The sequence below is a fragment of the Bos grunniens genome, chromosome 3 (genome assembly GCF_055505025.1).
Source record: "Bos grunniens cultivar Pamir isolate PY7600 chromosome 3, Bosgru_T2T1.0, whole genome shotgun sequence".
NCBI lineage: Eukaryota > Metazoa > Chordata > Mammalia > Artiodactyla > Bovidae > Bos > Bos grunniens.
This window is the reverse complement of record NC_141167.1, coordinates 1039232-1059408: the sequence shown is the minus strand read 5'-3', so window position 1 is coordinate 1059408 and position 20177 is coordinate 1039232. Positions and strand designations below refer to the sequence as shown.

At 53.9% G+C, this 20177-nt stretch overlaps 2 protein-coding genes across 17 annotated transcripts in view; both read left to right on the top strand.

Annotated features, from left to right (window-relative positions):
• Positions 1–20177, top strand: part of FARP2 (FERM, ARH/RhoGEF and pleckstrin domain protein 2) — a 98437-nt gene that overhangs the window by 55298 nt on the left and 22962 nt on the right. For 15 of the 16 annotated variants that reach the window (XR_015154388.1, XR_015154384.1, XR_015154387.1 and 12 more), the window contains 6 exons: positions 2005–2152; positions 11154–11249; positions 12933–13096; positions 13409–13477; positions 14037–14094; positions 15642–15876. Coding sequence is in view for 11 of the 16 variants with exons in the window: in XM_086374347.1 (XP_086230473.1) it covers positions 2005–2152; positions 11154–11249; positions 12933–13096; positions 13409–13477; positions 14037–14094; positions 15642–15876 (770 nt within the window). In the remaining 5 variants the exon portion in view is untranslated. Of the gene's footprint in view, positions 1–2004; positions 2153–11153; positions 11250–12932; positions 13097–13408; positions 13478–14036; positions 14095–15641; positions 15877–16326; positions 18655–20177 lie in introns of those variants that run through there. The other variant, XM_086374396.1, reaches the window with a different exon arrangement.
• LOC147374778 (uncharacterized) lies at positions 3373–4891 on the top strand (the record flags this gene model as incomplete). The annotated part of the gene is given in 1 exon segment (XM_086394125.1): positions 3373–4891. A coding segment is annotated over 1 exon segment (1386 nt), but the record flags the coding sequence as incomplete, so codon positions are not given.

Genomic DNA, 20177 nt, shown 5'->3' with positions numbered 1-20177 from the left:
TTGTGTTGTTGGAAGAGGGTATTTGCTATGACCAATGCATTCTCTTGGCAAAACCGTTAGCCTTTGCCCTGCTTCATTCTGTATTCCAAGGCCAAATTTGCCTGTTACTCCAGGTATCTCTTGACTTCCCACTTTTGCATTCCAGTCCCCTATGATGAAAAGGACATGATTTTTTGGTGTTAGTTCTAGAAGGTCTTGTAGGTCTTTATAGGACCGTTCAATTTCAGCTTCTTGGGCATTAGTGGTTGGGGCATAGACGTGGATTACTGTGATATTGAATGTTTACCTTGGAAACAAACAGAGATCATTCTGTCACTTTTGAGATCGTACCCAAATACTGCATTTCGGACTCTTGTTGACTATGAGGGCTACTCCATTTCTTCTGAAGGGTTCTTGCCCACTGTAGTAGATATAATGGTCATCTGAATTAAATTCACCCATTCTGGTTCATTTTAGTTCACTGATTTCTAAATATATAGCTGGTATTTATAACAACTATAAATGGAGTATGTAACCTTTGAAATTTATGAATCCTGTTTCACACCTATAGCTTATATAATATTGTACCTCAGCTGTGTGTCCTTTTTTAAAAAGACAGGAGATGAGTGTTGGTGAGGATGCGGAGAGGAGGGGGCCCTTGTGCGTTGTTGTGGGAACGTACATCGGTGCAGCGGCTGTGGAAAACAAAGTGGAGGTTCCTGTGATGGCCTACATGGGAGAAGAATCTAGAAAAGAGTAGATGTGTGTATGTATCAGATCCACTGTGCTCTACACCAAAAACTAGCACCACACTGTGAATCAACTCCAATTAAAAATCTAAAATTAAATAAAAAATCCCACTCCTGGGTGTTTATGGAAAGAGAACAGAAACCCTGACGAGAAAAGATGCACGCACCCCTGTGCTCACAGCTGCGTTCCTTACGATGGCCAGAACACAGTGTCCGTCGGGAGATGAGCATGTGAAGGAGACATGTGCATGCAGCAGGGTCATCGCCTTGCTGATGGCTTATTAGAGTGTCAGTTGACAAACGTCTAGTCAGCTTCAAAGGATGGACATTTTCATCAAAGAATGGAAATTCCAAGAATGGCGTAAGCCAAGCAGTTGTGTTATTCCTAAAAGATGCAAAAACTGAGGCTTTCAGAAGCAAGAAGAAAAAGAGCTGTTGATGGAAGTTGCTCGTGGAGGCTTTGGGCTGTCCTGAGCGCCCTGCCCTGGAGCTGCTCGCTGTCTGCGGACCGTGTGCCAGGCGAGGATAACACCAGTTGTTTTGGTGATTCTATTTTTGTTCATTTGCATAATTTAATTTTTATAAAGGTATATTCTAATGGTTAGCATTGTACCTTTTAAAGTTTTGAAGTGGGTTTAATGAAAGTGAAGTCGCTCAGTCGTGTCTGACTCTTTCCGACCCCATGGACTGTAGCCTACCAGGCTCCTCTGTCCATGGGATTTTCCAGGCAATAGTTAACCGTCTGAGCCACCAGGGAAGTCCATTAGATACCATTCAGTTCAGTTCAGATCAGTCACTCAGTCGTGTCCGACTCTTTGCGACCCCATGAATTGCAGCACACCAGGCCTCCCTGTCCATCACCAACTCCTAGAGTTCACTCAGACTCACATCCATCGAGTCAGTGATGCCGTCCATCTCGAGTCAGAGATACCATTAAATACCATTAAATACGTGGTGTGTCCCGTCTTTAGTATTCGTCTCTGCCTGTAATGTTTGCACGTCATTTTGTCTGTATTAAGATAAAATTATAAGGCTGAGCATCTCAGGAGTGCAAAGAACATATCCGCCCCTCTGGGGAGTACAGGCCGGAAGGAAGGGGACAGTTGCTGTGGCCTGTGTGCCGTGTCCTTTGTTGTGGGTAAATATCTGTGGGGAGGGGCCGGCCCCCGGGAGACCGGAGCCCCTGAGCTGCTTGCGTGTCCATTCTGGTTTCCCGGTCTCTCTGTCCGAGTTTCTGCTCTCAGGAGCGCTGTGAACTTGCTGTCTTTCATTGCAGGGGCCAGACGCCTGCTGAGTCAGACTTCCAGGTGCTGGAAATTGCCCGGAAGCTGGACATGTACGGCATCAGGTTTCACTCAGCTTCTGACCGGGAGGGGGCCAAGATCAAGCTGGCCGTTTCCCACACGGGGGTCCTGGTGTTCCAGGTAGGTGTGCAGGGTGCCCTCCTCACTGCGCTGGGAAGTCTGTCGCTGAGTCGCCTCAGACGGGGAGGCAGACGTTTGGACTGTGCGGTCCAGCCTGTCCCCCTTAGAGAGGCCATTTCCTAGTCCTGGACTCTGTCCCGGAGCCCACTCTTCCTTCTAATGCTGTTTGGAAGGTCGTCCCCCGGAACCTCACCCAGGGGCTCAGAGCACCCTGCAGGGCGGCGTCTCCCCCGGGGATTGGGGGCTGCTGCCCGTGGGGTCTCCGCCACGAGCCACAGTCCCACTGACTGCAGGAGCCCGAGCCACCTGGAGAGCCTCTGGGGCGTTGCCCGTGGTCCTGGGGCCGTCTGCACCCACTGGATGTGAGCAGGGGAGGAGACACATGAAGGGCCCCGAGCTGTGTTTCTGGTGATGTGTCTGCATGCTGGGCCGGCTGGTGTGAAGCGCCCGGAAGCAGCTGCGGACGCCCGCCCGGGCTCCAGGGCCCGTGGGCCCTGCCCGGGACCTCAGCACCTCCCTCCCCTCTCTCCGTAGTGGGCTTCACGCAGCCCCCAACACAGCCGGTCTGAGCCCGGCCTCCCCAACCAAGAACACTTAGTTTCGCCTTCTCTTCCTTTCTCTTTTAAAATCAGGCATCAGATTTCAGTTTCCTGTCAGAAAGAATGCCAGGCTTGCACTTACAGCGTCGGTGTGTGGCCTCCTCCGGAGTGCCCAGGCCCTGCCGTGCCCAGGCCCCACTCGCGCGCCCTCTGCCGGCGGCTCCTGCCCGGCACACAGAGCAAGCGCAGCCCTAAATTGAGGCTGTTACTCTTCCAGAAAAGGACAGGTCATCTATGACCAGAAGAAATTGCAAAAGCAAAGGATTAGAGACTTCGGGTTAAAGGCGGCAGATTGAATCCATTTCCACTCCCTCAGAATCCCCCCTGGAATAACAGTGAAGGAATTTTTTAAACTTGACATCAGTAAGAACCAAGAATGGAAAGGAGACCACAGAGAGCAAGGGCTGTCAGCGGAATTGGGAGCTCGGAAGGCGAGTGGGATGGGCGCAGGGGCGGGGCCGAGACCGGCAGGCCAGGCAGGACAGTTAGTTAGCCACCCCCGGGAGAGGGCCTCCCCTTGGAGGTGGAGGGCAGTGCCTGCGAGTGGGCCTCTGACCCCGGGGTCCCCACTCCAGCCCTGGGAGCTGCCGGCCAGCCTCTTCAAAGACTCATCGCAGATGATCTGAAAGCACTGAGAATCAGAAGAGCACGCAGAGTCCCACGTGCTCGTCACACGGGTTCCCCCCGGCCTGTGTTCTCACTCCCTGCCCCTCCACACACACACACACACAGATCACATGTGCAAATAGCAGCACACAGACACAAACATACAGAACACACATACACACACTGACACATAAATATACACACAGACCACATCCACACACAGAGACACATATACACAGAGACCACATATACACACACACATATACACACACAGAGACACATATACACATAGACCACATATACACGCACACACAGAGACCCATATACACAGAGACCACATATACACACACACACATACACACACAGAGACACATATACACAGAAACCACATATACATACACACACAGAGACACACATACACATAGACCACATATACACACACACACACATCCACACACAGAGACCACATATACACACACACACATACACACAGAGAGAGACATATATACACAGAGACCACATATACACACACACACACATCCACACACAGAGACACATATACACATAGACCACATATACACATACACATATACACACACAGAGACACATATACACAGAGACCACATACACACACACACACACATACACATAGACCACATATACACACACACACACACATCCACACACAGAGACACATATACACAGAGACCACATATACACATACACACACAGAGACCACATATACACACACACACACACAGAGACACATATACACAGAGACCACATACACACACACACACACAGAGACACACATACACATAGACCACATATACACACACACATCCACACACAGAGACACATATACACACACACACACACACAGAGACACATATACACAGAGACCACATATATGCACACACACATACACACAGAGACACATATACACATAGACCACATATACACATCCACACACAGAGACACATATACACAGAGACCACATATACACATACACACACAGAGAGACACATATACACAGAGACCACATATACACACACACACACACACACAGAGACACATATACACAGAGACCACATATATACACACACAGAGACACACATACACATAGACCACATATACACACACACATCCACACACACACATATACACACACACACACATACACACAGAGACACATATACACAGAGACCACATATACACACACACACACAGAGAGACACATATACACAGAGACCACATATACACACACACACATTCACACACACAGACACACATACACATAGACCACATATACACACACACACATACACACACAGAGACACATATACATACATCAGTTCAGTTCAGTCGCTCAGTCGTGTCCGACTCTTTGCGACCCCATGAACTGCAGCATGCCAGGCCTCCCTGTCCATCACCAACTCCCTGAGTTCACCCAGACACACATCCATCGAGTCAGTGATGCCATCCAGCCATCTCATTCTGGAGTTATTTCTCCACTGATGTCCAGTAGCATATTGGACACCTACTGACCTGTGGAGTTCCTCTTTCAGTATCCTATCATTTTGCCTTTTCATACTGTTCGTGGGGTTCTCAAGGCAAGAATACTGAAGTGGTTTGCCATTCCCTTCTCCAGTGGACCACATTCTGTCAGACCTCTCCACCATGCCCGCCCGTCACACAAACAAAGAGATACATAGATGCACAGACATATCTACAGATACACAGACAGACACATAAACACACAGACATACAAACCACATATACACACGTACATACTGATACACATAAACACACATACATACTGATACACATATACACACAGGTATACACACAGTCCACACATACACAGAGACACACACGTGTACAGGGATACCTATGCACAGAAACACACACACACACACAGAGACACATGCACAATGACACACTGGACAGACCACATATATACACAGACACACAAGAGAGACGTATACACACAGAGACACATGCCACACACAGATGCACACACACGTGCACATATACGTATGTGCACGTGTGCTAAGTCACTGCCGTCATGTCTGACTCCTCACAACCCCATGGACGGTAGCCCACCAGGCTCCTCTGTCCATTGGATTCTCCAGGTAAGAATGCTGGAGTGGGTTGCCCTGCCCTCCTCCAGGGGGTCTTCCCAACCCAGGACTAAAGCCCACATCTCTTAGGTCTTCTGCATTGGCAGGCAGGTTCTTTACCACTAACACTACCTGGGAAGCTGTACACGCACAGACACATATATAAACACAGACACACGCATATACACACACAGAGACGTGTGCACACATATACACAGAGAGACACGTGTATACACAGAGACACACACATACACACAGAGAGACACACACAGAGAGACGTGTGCACACATATATACACAGAGACACATGTATACACAGAGACACACACATATACACACAGAGGATGTGTACACACATGTACACAGACACATGTATAGACACAGACACACACACAGAGAGACGTGTGTACACATATACACAGAGAGACACATATATACACAGAGACACACACGTACACACACAGGCCACATATGTATACACAGACACACACGCACGTTTCTCCGAAGCCTTGAAGGTGCACTGCCCTCGCAGGGCCCTTTCCCCGAGAGCGTCTGTGTGCTCCCCGGGAAGAGGCCACACCCTGTTGGGACTGCTGTGCAGCTGTCACTGAGGCCCCTGATTCTTGACTCTACGGGCCTGTCCCCAATGTCACCTAGCCAGTCGTGTCCATGCAGCTCTTGTTTTCCTGCAGGCCAGGATCCAGTCTAGAAGCAGCCATAACATTCAGCTGTCATGCTGCAGCCGCCTGCGATCAGGAACACTGGACCAATCTGGGGGCCGTTCTCCTCTGGCTAGAGTCGGGACGGTGCCCAGCTGGGCCGCATGCTGGGGACACGTGCCCCTCGGGGATGACCTGGGGCACCGCCTGTCCTCCCTGGCGATGCGAAAGCTGACCCCGCGCTTTCCGGCTCTTCCCCTGCATCATTATTGGTCTTTCTCTTTCAACTGATAAGCGTCCTTGGAGAGACGCTGGGCCTTGTCCAGTGCCCGTAGACTAGTGTCCCATCGGTGCCTGGCCAGGGTTTACCAGATGGTCCCTGACTCAGGCACACCTGGGGCCTCCTGCTCAACTTAGATGGTGACAGGGAGAACCAGGAACTTGAGGAAAGCCTTCTTTCCGAGGAAGATGGTATTTGCAGGGCAGGTGCCAAACTTGTGGGAAGAAGAGACTCAGAAAAGCAGAAACTCGGGGCTGGAGGAGGTGCAAAAGCAGGAGAGCCTCTTTACCCCATCCCTCATCCCCAAGGAACAGGGCACAGCTTCAGCATGAGCGTAAACTCTCTCTTGTGAGTTTTGATTCTGGCCTGGTTTGTCATAGTAAAATATTGGTAATTAACTGTTAGAAGGCTGGTTATGCAAACGGTGCTGCACTCATGTTACGGGGTGACTGGCCACCTCTGCAGAGGATGCAGACGCTGTCCTAATAAACGAGACGGTCTTTGAGATGTGCTGCTACACGGAGAGAGTACTCAGAGCTGTGTGTGTGACTTGCTGCCTCCTGTGGGGAAAAGAGAGGAAATCACAAGACACAATTTATTCCCTGCGGAAAAGCTGGCATTGGCCACCCCTCAGATGGTGACTAGAGTCAGCAGGCTTTCAGAAGAGGGGAGAAAGAAAGTGAAAGTGAAGTCGCTCAGTCATGTCCGACTCTTTGTGACCCCATGGACCATAGCCCACCAGGTTCCTCCATCCATGGGATTCTCCAGGCAAGAATACCGGAGTGGGTTGCCATTTCCTTCTCCAGGAGATCTTCCCGACCCAGGGATTGAACCTGGGTCTCCCGCACTGTAGGCAGAGGCTTTACCATCTGAGCCACCAAGGAGACGAAGAGGGGAGAGGGGAATGCTAAATCTGGACTCATGTTGGTGCCTTGTTAGTATATTACTGTATTGCATGTTCTTTCTTTTTTTAATTTAAAAGTACATTATTGCTAAAAGTGTTAACCATTATCTGAGCCTTCAGAGAGTCATAGTCCCTTTGCAGTAGTAATGTCAAAGATCACTGATGACAAATACCTTAGCAAATATAATAATGAAGAGGTCTGAAATATTGTGAGAATTCCCAAAATGTGGTACAGAGAAGTGAGTGAACGCTGTTGGGAAAACGGTGCCCATAGACTTGCTCAGAGCAGGGTTGCCACCAACCTCCAGTGTGTATGTAAGACCTTCTCGAAGAAGCCTCAGAAGTAGGAGAAAAGCCCACACCTTGAAGCAAAAGCCGGGCAGGCACAGGGACACAGGGACCCAGAGAGGCGCAGGCTGGCGGCAGCAGGCCTGGGAGACGTGGCTGAGAGCTCCGCAAAGAAGAGAGAGAGAGACAAGGGTGAGAGATGGGAGAGAAGCAGAGGGAACTCCAGCAGCGCCCAGGTGGCCCAGCATCCCAGGATTCTAGAGCCTGGACCCAAATGGCAGCGGAGGAATTGCTACAGACGTTACAGGAGGAGAAACGTCCAATCCTCCAGGCACCGGTTTCCAGATGGAAGGTGCCCACAGGCTTTATTCCTAGTGAATGGAGATCCGTCAGGACTTGTCCTTCTGAGACGTCAGAACACAAAAGATCAGAGGGCTTCCTGGGGAGAGGCGCGGAGGCATGAAATGCGCTGGACACTGGGGGATGGAGGTTCTAAATGTGAAAAGAAGTCATTTCCAGCCCAGAGTTCCATGTCTGTGCAGCCAGATTGCTACGCGTAAGAAAGTAAAAGCATTTCAGACATGCTGCTTTTCAGAAAACTCAGTCCCCGCGCAGCCTTCTGAAGGCCGAAGGTGCGGGAGAGGACCAAGGTGGGAGCCGAGAACACAGGGCAGTGTGTTGGGAAGTGTTGGGGGGTGGCCGTGCTTGGATGTGAAGAACCTGTGTTAGCAGAAGGACATAGGGGCTCCAGGGAAGACTGCCAGGAAAGAAACAGACCTGACCGGAGAGTCCCCTGGGGCTCCAGTGGTTAGGACTCAGGCCTTTGCTGCTGTGGGTGTGTGTGTGTGTGTGTGTGCGCGCGCACGCTCAGTTGTGTCCAACTCTTTGTGTCCGCATGGACTGTAGCCCGCCAGGCTCCTCTGTCCATGGGATTTTCCAGGCAAAAATACTGGAGTGGGTTGGCATTTGCTCCTCCAGGGGATCTTCCCTTCCAGGGATTGAACCCACGTCTCCTGTTCGACCCCTGGGTCCCAGGTTCATTCCCTGGTTGGGGAACTGAGATCCTGCAAGCCCTGTGGCACAACCAAAAAAGAAAGCCAGTCAGTGATGTCATGGTGAGATCACACTGGAGAGTTTTAAGGGTCTGCAGGGAAGTTTTGAGCTGAACCAGTGATGGGTGCATAGAAAATGATGGAAAGAGGCAGTTAGTAACTCTGGGAGAATTACAGATAAAGGAGGAAAATACAGTTGCGATCCACCCCTGCCCAGTTTGCAAGCAGCACTCACATGATCAACAGCACAGGTCAGATTTGGGGGGCCCGTGGGGTGCAGTCCAGGCAGACAGCAGCCTGAGCCAGCTGTGTGGACACACAGTCGTTGTCGGACAGGCCCTCTTCCCAACTCCCTTGAGCCCCTGCGTCCAGGGCCAGGAGCTGAGGTGCGGCCTTTTCTTCTGTTGATGTTTTAAGGTTTGCTGGTTTTGAGGATGGAGTTGAGAAGCCTCCAGTGCCTCATTCTGAGCCGCAGGTGGAGTGACGGTGTGTCGGCCGCACGGGGAGGTGGGGGCTGACGTTTGAGTCGGGATCTCAGGGACATCTCTTAACTCAGGAATGCAAAGAATTGAGACGGAATTCACAGAACGTGAAGTCCACCCTTCAGAAGTATAAGTCAGCGTTTTCAGTATTAATATACTCGCAGAATCGTGCAGCTGGTGCCCCGATTCCAGAAAACATCAACGCCGCCCTCCCGGGCCCTGGGCCCGCCCTGCCCAGCTTCGCTGACCCTACGCCTCTGTCCGCGAACACCCCTCCTCTGCCCCTCCCCGGGACCGGCCGCGGCATCTCTGCTTCCCCTCGTTTCAGAGCATGTCCGTGCTGTGCGTGTTTCCAAGCCCCCTTCCTCCTTACGGCTAAAGTGCTGGGCTTGGCTTTAGTATCTTGAATGGAAAGCATTCTTCATCTTGCTGTTCCCCCATCCTGAGTTTGTGGAAAAGAGTAAATGGTCATGAAGACCAAGGACAGAAAAGAAAATGCCAGAGAGTGTTTCCATACATTCAGAGTTTTTATTCTGAAAAGTTTTCAAGTTCAGAGAAGTACAAGAGCGTGCCGTGAGCCCCTTCACCGGGGACCCCTACCCGGGTTCCCCAGGCGCGCCCACCTCATGATTTCAGATGCTCCCACCCAAGCTGAGCTGCTCTGCCCGGCCAGGGTCTGCCCAGGATCCTCAGCGGGAAGTGTCTCACTTCTCTCCTTGTCCTCACGGCCACGGTGCCCCGGAAGCTCTGGGCCGGTCATTTGTGACATGGGCCTGCCCGGCCCGGCTGCTGCTGAGACTAAGCTGCCTGGGCAGCAAGTCACGGGCGCGAGGCTGTGCCCGGCGCAGCCCTGCGGAGCCATCTGTCCCTGCCGGGGTGCGGCATCCGGCACCTGCTCGGAAGGCACTGACAGGCCTCTGACTTTTCACAAGCGGTGTCTTTGCTTGCTGGCTGCGCGGGGTCTCTGTCGCTGCGCTTCTCTGGCTGTGGTGAGCAGGGCTCCTCTCCACTGTGCCCAGGCTCGGGAGTGCTGGTGCGCGCTTAGTTACCCGGGGGCATATGCGACCCTCCCACACCAGGGGTGGAACCCACGGCCCTGCGCTGGCAGGGGGGTTCTTACCCACTCCACCACCAGGGAAGCCCGCAAGGAGACTTTTGTCCTCTGTAATTAGTATTTGTGGAGAGATACTTTAAGACTGAATTTCCCTCAGGGTGGCCAAAAGGCCGCTCTTTAAACTCCGTTATTCAGGCTGCTGGAGGGGCTTTCTCACCTGTTTCACTCCCTCTCTGTGGACACCCGGCTTGTCTCCTGCTCTTACCGTCACTGAGCTGTAATTCGGGCTGTGATCTGAGGTTTGGTCTGCTGCCATAGTTTCTTTAGATCTTTAAATCGCCTCTCAGGTGCTCTGTGCCTCTCGGCACCTCTGAGCACTTACTTACTTTCTCACACAATAACAGGGTCCGGTCCCTTTGTTCCCTGCCTGCCCCACCCTGGGAGAGCAGCCAGTCCCAGTCTTCGAGGTGAAGAGTGTTTAGAAGCCGGTCCGGGCCCCAGCGCTCGCTCTGTCTGGGGAGTCCAGAGTTCAGCCCTGGCTCCGCCGTCCAGCACCACTGGGATCGCTCTATCCTCCTCTCTTTCCTTCGCTGAGAAACAGCTCTGCTCCATCCCTGCCCAGCCACCCTCAAGCCCCTCCCAAGCGCTGTCCTTGCTGGGGTGGCTGCCAAATGTTCACTGTTAACACTGACAAAAAAAAAAGTTTGTATCAAAGCTGTATCAGAGCAGCAAAGTGCTCTTCCTAAAACAGATTAGTATGTTTAGTATTGACATTTTAATTGAGTCGTTCTGAATGTAACATCTGTATAATGAGTTCTAAATATAATTTGCTTCTGAGTATAACGCTGCACTTTCTAGCAAGGCTGTAACTCAAACCTCTGTTTCATGAGAAAGCGTGTGTGCGTGTCTGGATTACACGTGTGTCGTTACTCAGCGTCTGTCTCTTGGATTTTAGAGCAGCACCAGAATCAACACTTTCAACTGGTCCAGGCTCCGAAAGCTCAGCTTCAAGAGGAAAAGGTTCCTCATCAAACTCCACCCGGAGGTCCATGTGAGTGTTATCACGAGAGCTCCCGAAGTTAGGGGCGTGCCCTCTGCTCAGTTGTTAATTACTGGTATATCGTTTCAGCACAATGCACACAACAATGTAAGAGCGGTAATACAATTATGTAAAGTTTAAAAATAAAATAAAATAAAATAAAAAAAAAGAAACAAAAACACCAAAAAAAAAAAAAGAATGTAAGAGCGGGATGGCTGGCTGGGGATGGGCTCTGGGGGGACCTGCCCAGGGGGCCCGCCTCAGGGTGTGCTGGCGGCCCGGGGTGGCCGAGTGGCCTGAGAGCGTCCACGGCTGACGGGCTCCCGGGCTGCTGAGGACCGTAGCTTCACTGCAGCCGCTCTTTTGGGTGACAAAGCTGAAGCACAGAGTGTTTAGCTGTGGTCCGGAGCCCCGCAACCAATCAGTGCTGGGGCTTCTGTCCAGCAGGAACAGAGGGTGTTGCCAGTATTCTGTGTCTTTGACTCAGAAATTGACCCTTCTATGGTTCTGAGGAAGCCTTGACTTTCAGAAAATAAATGTTCCTTTCTTTTGTGAGTCCATAAGTTAATAATTAAATATAAATTTACTGAAATTAGTAAAAAGGGACAAACATAAATGTCTGTACAGTCTGATGGGAGGAAAAATCCAATACTTGAGACGATTCTAAGATGTTCACGGTGTTACTCGTCCACTGTGCCAGGGAGCTGGGAGACGGATCAGCCAGCTGCCGTGGGAGGGGGCCTGGGGGCCGCAGATCAGCCTCACGCCGCCGAGCCGGGAGCCAGGGCCAGTCCCGGGAGGGGCCGCCCCTAAGCTGCTCAGAGGCGCTGGATTAGCAGGGCCTTTGTCCAGCCAGGGTCACCCGACCTGCAAGTTGTTTATTTTGTGCGGAAAGTGTGGACAGATGGCTTAATTGTTTGTTATTCAAATATTTCTTCTAAGAATGAAAGAGAAGTGTAAAGAATGCCAAGAACACATATAAAATGCAAGTAAAAGGCTAGTTTTTTTCCTCTACAAGTTAAACGTTTTTGGCAGTTATTCCACAGAGACAGGGAAGTAAGAGAATCAGTGCAAATCCTGAACTGTGTCTGTTTCTGCACCTGGCGAGGTTATGTTTTATGTCGATTCCTAAGCACTTAAGATTTTTAGGGTTAAACAGAGGAGTTCAAGTGTTGATATTATACTCTTCTGGAAGGTAATCTGGTGATGAACATCACAACGTCCAAAAGTGTGCATTGTTTTTGAGTTCAGTGTGACATTCCTAGGAATCTATCCTAAGCAGTAACCCTGAGAGGCGGCAGGAGCTTCTTCATGGTGATGTCTGTGAGCCTGGAAACCTCTGTGTCCTGCTCATCCAGACGCCCTCAGAAAACCCACAGGGAAGTGAGTGGGCGAGGACAGGTGAGCGTGTCAGCAGCACAAAAAGACGCCTTGGCTCCCTCTAACGTGGGAAAAGGTTTCAAAGAGAAACTTGAAAATGTTAGCCCTTGTGATGTAGATGACTGCACTTCTCTGATATTTCTACAAAAGAAATATACCACTGTATTTTTCTCCTCTCAACTATAAATGGAACCAGAAGTTTATATACAACTTTCAGAAAGAAAAGCTCCCTGGTTTTAACTTCGGAGTAGCCTGCGGCCTTCCTAAATTTTCTTCCTGCTGTGGCCACTCAAGCCCTTGCCTTTTCACTCGTAGGGGCCCTACCAGGACACCCTGGAGTTCGTGTTGGGTAGCAGAGATGAATGTAAGAACTTCTGGAAGATCTGTGTGGAGCATCACACCTTCTTCAGACTCTTAGATCAGCCGAAGCCGAAAGCTAAAGCTGTCCTCTTCAGCAGAGGCTCGTCCTTCAGATACAGGTGAGTGGCCGCACCGGGCAGCTCTTGGCCTTGTGGCGCTGAGAACCCAAACGTCCAGTCAGGGTGAGGGTGGTTCAGGCTGCAGCCACAGAACCACTGGAGAAGCTCAGCAAATAGAGCAGTGGGGAAAGAGGCCTGCTAACGACGGTTTGGAACATTGGTTATGCTTATTAATGCAAAGCATACTTTTTAAATGCATGTGTAAACTTAAGACAGAGGCTGGGCAAGTCTTACTTTTCCTTTGCTTCGTGAAAAATTCGTGCTGTGTATTACCGTTTATTCTTTCCTGTAAAATCTGAATTTTATTCGCAGTGGGAGAACTCAGAAACAACTTGCTGATTATGTCAAAGACGGTGGGATGAAGAGGGTTCCGTATGAAAGGTAAATTCTCTCACCTTCATGATGCAGAGTGTGGGCATTTAAATCAGCATTTGAAGTGTCTCAGCCTTGGCCTGAATAAAAGGCACTGCGGCTATGTAAATGTCTTCTGTCTCACTTAATGGTGAAGGTCTGCGTTTTACTCTCATCTGAGTTGTTCAGATGCAGATGCCACTTCTTGCTCCCAGTTTGCCTCGCTCCACTTAGACACGGTGTTCTACAGAGCATGGGTTTCCTAGTATTAAACTTTGGATCTGAAACTGTTTCTGTGAGTGAAACTCTTCCTTAATGCCACCTCTTCTGGCGTGTATTTTTGTTTGCCGTCTTGTTTTCTGTCATCCTGCCGTTTCTAGTTAGATGCCTCCAGGCATGTTACAAAAACCCTTGGCCACGTTTTTATGTGAGTCCTTCCTTACGAAACGGGGTCGGCACCCTGATGCTCTGTGCTCCAGGAGCTCCTCTGATGATGGGATTCTTATCAAAATGCACTGAAGATGAAATAAAAAAGCAGTGGGGTCATGCAAGCAGGGCGTGGGGCTCACGGCCTGTCCTCTGCTCGCAGGAGACACAGCAGGACCCAGATGTCTCTCCGCGCCCTCAAGGTGGACTTGCCACGGCAGGTGAGTGCTTCTGCGTAAACGTGCCGACATAGTCTCCGGTCCCCTTTAGGGAATAGCCTGGCGTGGTTGCAGCAGGAGTCCTAAAGTTAGTCTCATCATTTACGTGGCAATTCCAGTCCTGGGACCCTGTTTGCAGAAAGGAGTCCTGAGTGAAGAGGAAGCTCTGTGGGCAGCCACATGTCACGGTGCTGCTTGTGATCCTGGAGGCCCCGGCGACTGCCGTCCGGGCTGGTCTGGGTGTGGCTACCTGTCGGGTGACTCAAGAGCCACTAAGAGTCTCGTTTCAGAAGAGTGGAGCCCGAGCAGGACACGCTCAGGAAGCGTTAGCAGTGACACTGGCCGGTGGAGAGCCCTCTTCCTCACGGGACTGAACCTCACAGCTGCGAGCGCTGTCCCCGGCAGCCGGGCCCCGGGCAGTGTTCATCTTCTCGTGCTTCTCATTTGACTTGGTTTTCGCAGTGGGCATGGTGCTTTTTGTTGTCAGGAAAACAGCTGAGAAATACAACTTTTATAGCAGTGAGAAGTGATGATAATGCCAGCGGGGGGGGGGGGGGGGGGGCGATGTGCTCCGTGAAGCTGTGTTCATGCCGTGGACGTTTTGCTATAACGTTAAAGGTAAAAGGCAAGGAGCAGATGCGTGCACCAAGTGTGGCGTGACCACGGCCGCTACCCCAGGCACACGCAGGCCCCACACGCGCCGCACAGGAGACCTGTGGCCACGCTGCCAGACGCGGGCCGGGAGCCGCCGGCGCCGTGTGTCGGTCAGCTTCGTGGGCGTCTCTCCCTGCCTTCACGTCTGCGTGTTGAGTGCCACATGCGAGCCTGTTTTTATGTAGGCTCCTGCTCTTTTCATGTGATATTATTTCATAATTCTGTGTGCAGCTGTATAGTTTGATATTTATAATTTTTTATTGCTGCACAGTGTTCATTTTTGTTGCAAATTTATCATTTATACTCTAATAGTATTTACAGAGCTACAGTTGTACCTCATATAGTAACACTTCTGTGTCCCAAATTTTTTTTAATTGGGTTTTTAAATAAAAGCATTCTTTAACTCTTCTGAGTATGTTTTCTATTTAGGAATTCCTTCTTAAATCTTGGAAATTAAAAGAACTTACCTTTGGATGCACCCACGCATCTCATCCCCCAGCAGCCCTGGTGGGTCGGGGGCACCTTGCTAGCTGAGGGGTGGCTCAGCCCATCTGCAGCCACCCAGCCCCAGGGGACGCCAGTGTCCAGAGACGCCCCAGGGGACTTCAGGGTGACCCGGGTGCCAAGGAGGCCCGGGACTTTAGTGACAGAAGTGGCGTGGTGCCGAGCACGTAGAGAACAGTGGGGTCACAGGGGCCGCAAACAGGCAGTCCTGAGCCAACTTCGGCCCGCACCTGCGTTCATAGAGCTGCGGTTCCGTTATTCATAGAAGAACGTCACTGCTGTAGGAGCCGTGAAAGGAGCACGTGGTGCGCTCGTCTGAGCCCGGCCAGCTGTGCAACTCTCCAACGTGACCTGCCGTCTCACACTCCTTCTTTCTTCTCATTCTGCCCCAGAGCATCGCATTCTCCGAGGGTGTGAGGACTCCTGTGACGCCATCGCCCACAACTGCCTCCTTCTGCTCGGCCCCCGCGTCCCCTCCAGTTCCTCCGGGCTCACGCGATTTCCAGGTCGGCAGCGGCAGCTCCGAGACGGGGCCCCCCGCGCCCGGCGCCTGGCGCCCAGCTGCAGAGAGGAGCTCCATGGCCACGGCCCAGCCCCTCCGGCTGCCTGCTCTCCAGCCTCACCAAGGTGCCGGCTTCGGTTGGGGCGCAAAGAGCTGTGGCCCCCGGAGTCCTGAGGGGCGGAGCTGCCCCACCTCAGGCCCAGATTCAGGGGGCGCGGGCAGGGGGCACCCGGCTGCGGGGCGTGGTGACCACAGCGAGGGACCCCTGACCGGGGGCTCCTCCTCCAGGGGGGGGCACCTGTGCAGCCCACCGGGCCATGGAGGGGGCCCGGTTTTCACATTGACAAGCGCCCAGCTGCAGGTGTCTGAGGAATTCATAGACGACGATCCTGCAGACATCTCCTTCTTTGCCGGGGGCTCGGAGGCTTTCTCCTTCCCCTATGGCGGCCTCAGCCCAGGCTCTGGCCCATCCAGCCCCGAAGGGTCTTCCCCGGAGGTGGCCCCCGGGGACGGGGGGTGCGACTTTGAGTTTGAGGAGGGCAGCCTCGGTGACGCGCACCCCTTGGACACCTCAGAGCTGCTGGAGGTGAAGGCGCAGGCCAGCCTGATGCAGCGCCTACTGAGCCCGTCCGACACCAGCTCGCTCCGGAACAACCAGTCCGAGGCCAGCTCACTGAGCAACGCGCCCCTGCCCAGCAGCCTGTCCGCACACATGCCCGGCTCTGCCCCGCCGTCCGGGGGCAGCTCCATGGCCAACTTCCCCGCCTGCTCCGTGCGCTCCGAGGCCAGCTCGGCCTTCCAGTTCTCAGACATCGTGGACCAGTTAGAGCAGCTGAGCTACCCGCCCACAGCGGCTGAGGACTCGAGCAGCTCGGACACAGACTCGTGGGGCTCCGAGGCCGCGGTCCCCCTAGACGTGAGCCTGTTCTTCAGTAGCCCCTTTGCGCAGGCCAGGGCAGACAGAGTCATTTTTGACTTGCAGAATAACGTGAAGAATTTGATTCCCGGAGAGCGAATTGATGAGAACCTGCCCTGAGCGCTCCCGGACTCCCTTCCGGGGCGACCCCTGCCCGCTCCGGGGGCGAAGGCTCAGGTGGTCGGCTTTGGCATAGGAAGTGATTTTGTGGTCACGGCTGGGTATTCTTCATCCCCCCGGTTCTCTGTTCTGTTTTAAACGCCAAGAAATTATAAGACGCGCTTGTTACGGTGCTGAGGGCTGTGCAGCAGAGGTGGGACGGACGTGTGTCCGCAGCCAGCCCTGGGGACCAGCCCGTCTTCGCAGCCTTTGCTCTCATGCGGCCCAACCGTGCGTTTCGGGTGGTGCTGGTTCGGGTTCGCGTTGGCCTTTAGTGGACACGTGCCTTATGCCTGTCGCTGCTTTGTAAGTTGAGACGCTGCCCAGGACTAATTAGGCCGTGGTTTCGTCTGATCTGACTGTGCGAGACCCTGAGGGAGCCCCCCGAGACCCAGGTCCTGGGGCAGGGGTGCCGCAGCCTTAGGACCCCGGGTGCCTGGTGCCCGGGGAGTCACCTTCGTGACTCTGACCCCGGGGCCGCTCTGCCTGGGGGAGGCGGTGGGTTAGCCTGTGATGGAGATGGGGCCGTGTCCTCTCCGCCTGTCTTGGGGGCGCTCTGTGATCCATTCAGGGAAGGCAGAACCAGGTGCAGCAGCCAAGGCTGACGGGCACCTGCTCCCTGTGGAGACCCGGCGCCCAGGGCCTCGCTGAGCCGTGGGGGCTCCACCTTTTGTACAAACGCCAGCTCCTCCCTCGGGCCAGGCGCGTGCTGGACACAGCTGCTCCGGTTCTGACCGAGCCCACCCCCGACGCGGTCCTGAGGCCCGGCCGGGCGTGTGTGTGGACAGGTGAGGTGGCCACGTCCCCGACCCTGAGGACGTGGCTGAGATCTGTGCTCCTTTCCGGCTGCACCTGGTGGAACAGCTGTGTTTACAGGCCAGCTTTCTTCTGAAAGTCGAGTCTGCGCCGTGGGCAGGGGCCTGTTGGCGGTGCTGTGAGGAGCTGCCCAGGCGTCTCTGCAGGTGTGGGCACCGTCCGGCAGCCTCTGCTGCCGTGTCGGTGCTTTGCCTGCGCACTCCTGCCGGGAGCACGGCCCTGCCTCGGCTTCCGGGGACGCTCCCTTCCCTCAGTTCTCATGCTGGCCAGGCCGGCCGCGCAGACGCAGGTGCCGTGCGTCCCTGTGCCTTCTCGTATCACGAGGATCCCCGCAGCCCTTCTCCCAGGTAACCCGTGTTTCTAAGGCTCTGGTTGGTAATGATCGAGGTGTGAGCAGTAAAAGCCGTGCGGACAGACTGCTGTGAAAGCCCTTCGCTGTCCCCATGGTCATCTTGGCCAAGTCGCGGCAGTTTCCAGCACAGACATGTCTCCCAACACCGCGCGGGACCGCGCAGGTGGCTGAGCGCCCGGTGGGCGGCAGTTGATCCTCTGGGCATGCAGGCCGTGACCCAGCGGTGTGTGATGCGGACACCAGGTCTGCATCTGCAGGGCCCACCTGGTTCACAGAGTCACCAAACCCACCTTAGAACGGGAGGGACACGGCCAAGCCCCGGCGGCGCCCGACATGGGCATTCTCACATCTGTTCTTAAGGCTGTGGAGGCGCGCGAGGCCGTGCCAGCCTCACCCCAGGCCAGAGCTCGTGCCTGCCGGCCTCATCCCCTGGTGCCGCCTTTTGCATGAACGCGTCCACGTCCCCAGGAGTGAGGAGGAAAGGGCTGGTGTTTTCCTGTGAATCTGAACTTGCTTATTCTTTAAAGACATGTTGACGTTTCCTGGCTTGTGGTTCTTGAAAGTATGTTTCCCACTGAAATTGCCATTTATGCATTTGCAGATATGTACTGACTCAGAAATCTTTTGTTTACTCAATAAAATAAGGGAGCGTTTGCTACAGCTTTTAGTGCCTTTTAGCTTCCTGTTCTCTGCTCGCCTGTGGTTTTTGATTTACATGCACTGAAGGTCGTCTCGTGTGCCGAGCCCACCCCTGAGACAGCCCGTGCGGCCTCTGGTCCCACCGATGTCTGTCCGTCTGTGACTGCAGGCAGCCGGCCCCACGCTGGCCTCGGACTGTCTCACTGTGGCCGTGAGGGACGATTCCCCACAGGAGGCCAGCGGGGAGCCTCTTGCCTTCCTGAGCAGCCCCGCTCAGGCCTGCTGTGGCCCTGTGGTCAGCACGTAATGGGGGGTGCAGGGAGCCTAAGGTCTGCCCCTCTGGGCCCGCACGAGCCCCCACCGTGGGGAGGAACCACGTGGTCCTTGGGCATAGAACACATGCTGTTGGTGTCTTCTGAAAATGAGGCCGTTATTGCCTCCCCACAGTCAGCTAGACGCACCCCCACCCAATACAATCCTTGGGCCGAAGTGAGGCAGCTGCTCAGATTCTGGGCCCCCCTTGGCCGCCAAGAGCTCTCTGCGCTTCTCCAGCCCCCGCATCCCGGGAAGCTGCTCCCGGGGGCCGGCTGAGGAGAGTGCCCGGCAGCGCAGGCCTTGGGGAGGGGGCGCCTCCTCTGCGGGGTCTGGGGACACCTGGCACCCAGTGTGGTGGGGGTGGTGGGGCGCCTGGCAGCCCTGGACCGGCCCCCGTTGGCCCACACTCCCCGGGAGCCTGCGGCGGGCAGTCACGGTCCTCAGAGGAGAGGACAGTGGGTCACGGGGGCGTGGGTCCCTCCTGTGACTCCAGCCCTGTCCCTGACTGGTGCCTCCGTGCCAGCGCCCCCAGGGGTTAGCCTGGTCGGTCCCCAGCGTGAGTGGTCAGGAGCGTAAAAGCCCTGTGGCCTCACTCTCCAGGAGCGTCCACTTGGGCCGCACCTTCCTCCCAACGACGTCCCTGCAGACCGCCTACTGTATGGGACCTTGTGTCCGGTGCTCCAGTGGTCCAGAGGATCATTAAGTCACAGCTTCTCAAGCTTTAGACAGAAGGTGTCATTTATTAGAGCCTGCTGCCTGGGCCGGCAGGAGTGTCCCACAGAGAAGACCCCACACCTAGCGGGCGTTGGCCGGACAGCCGGCCCAGAGTGGGACTGAGCTGTAGGTTGGGGTGCTTGCTTCCCTGAACAAGGAAAGAGTCATATTTACTTAGAAGGAAACTCGGGGAGACGCCCCTGGACACGCCGTGCACGTAGATGTCACCCCTGAGTATCCGGGCCGTGGGCGGACTGCGGTGTCAGCCTCGGGAGAAGGATGGACTCAGAGCAGGAGGAAGGGGAGTGGCGCTTGGACCCCTCAGAGCAGCTTTTACTTCATGAGCCGCATTTTGTATGAAAGTGACTCAGAAAACCCTGGGCCAGACGTGGAGCCCGGCCTGGCTTCTGCCAGCGCCCAGGGCCGTTTCGCTGGACCGTCGGGACATGGGCGCTCCCCTGCTCTTCGGGACGAGTGGTCGCCCTTCTAGCCACCGAGGCGCTGCTGCGGCTTGG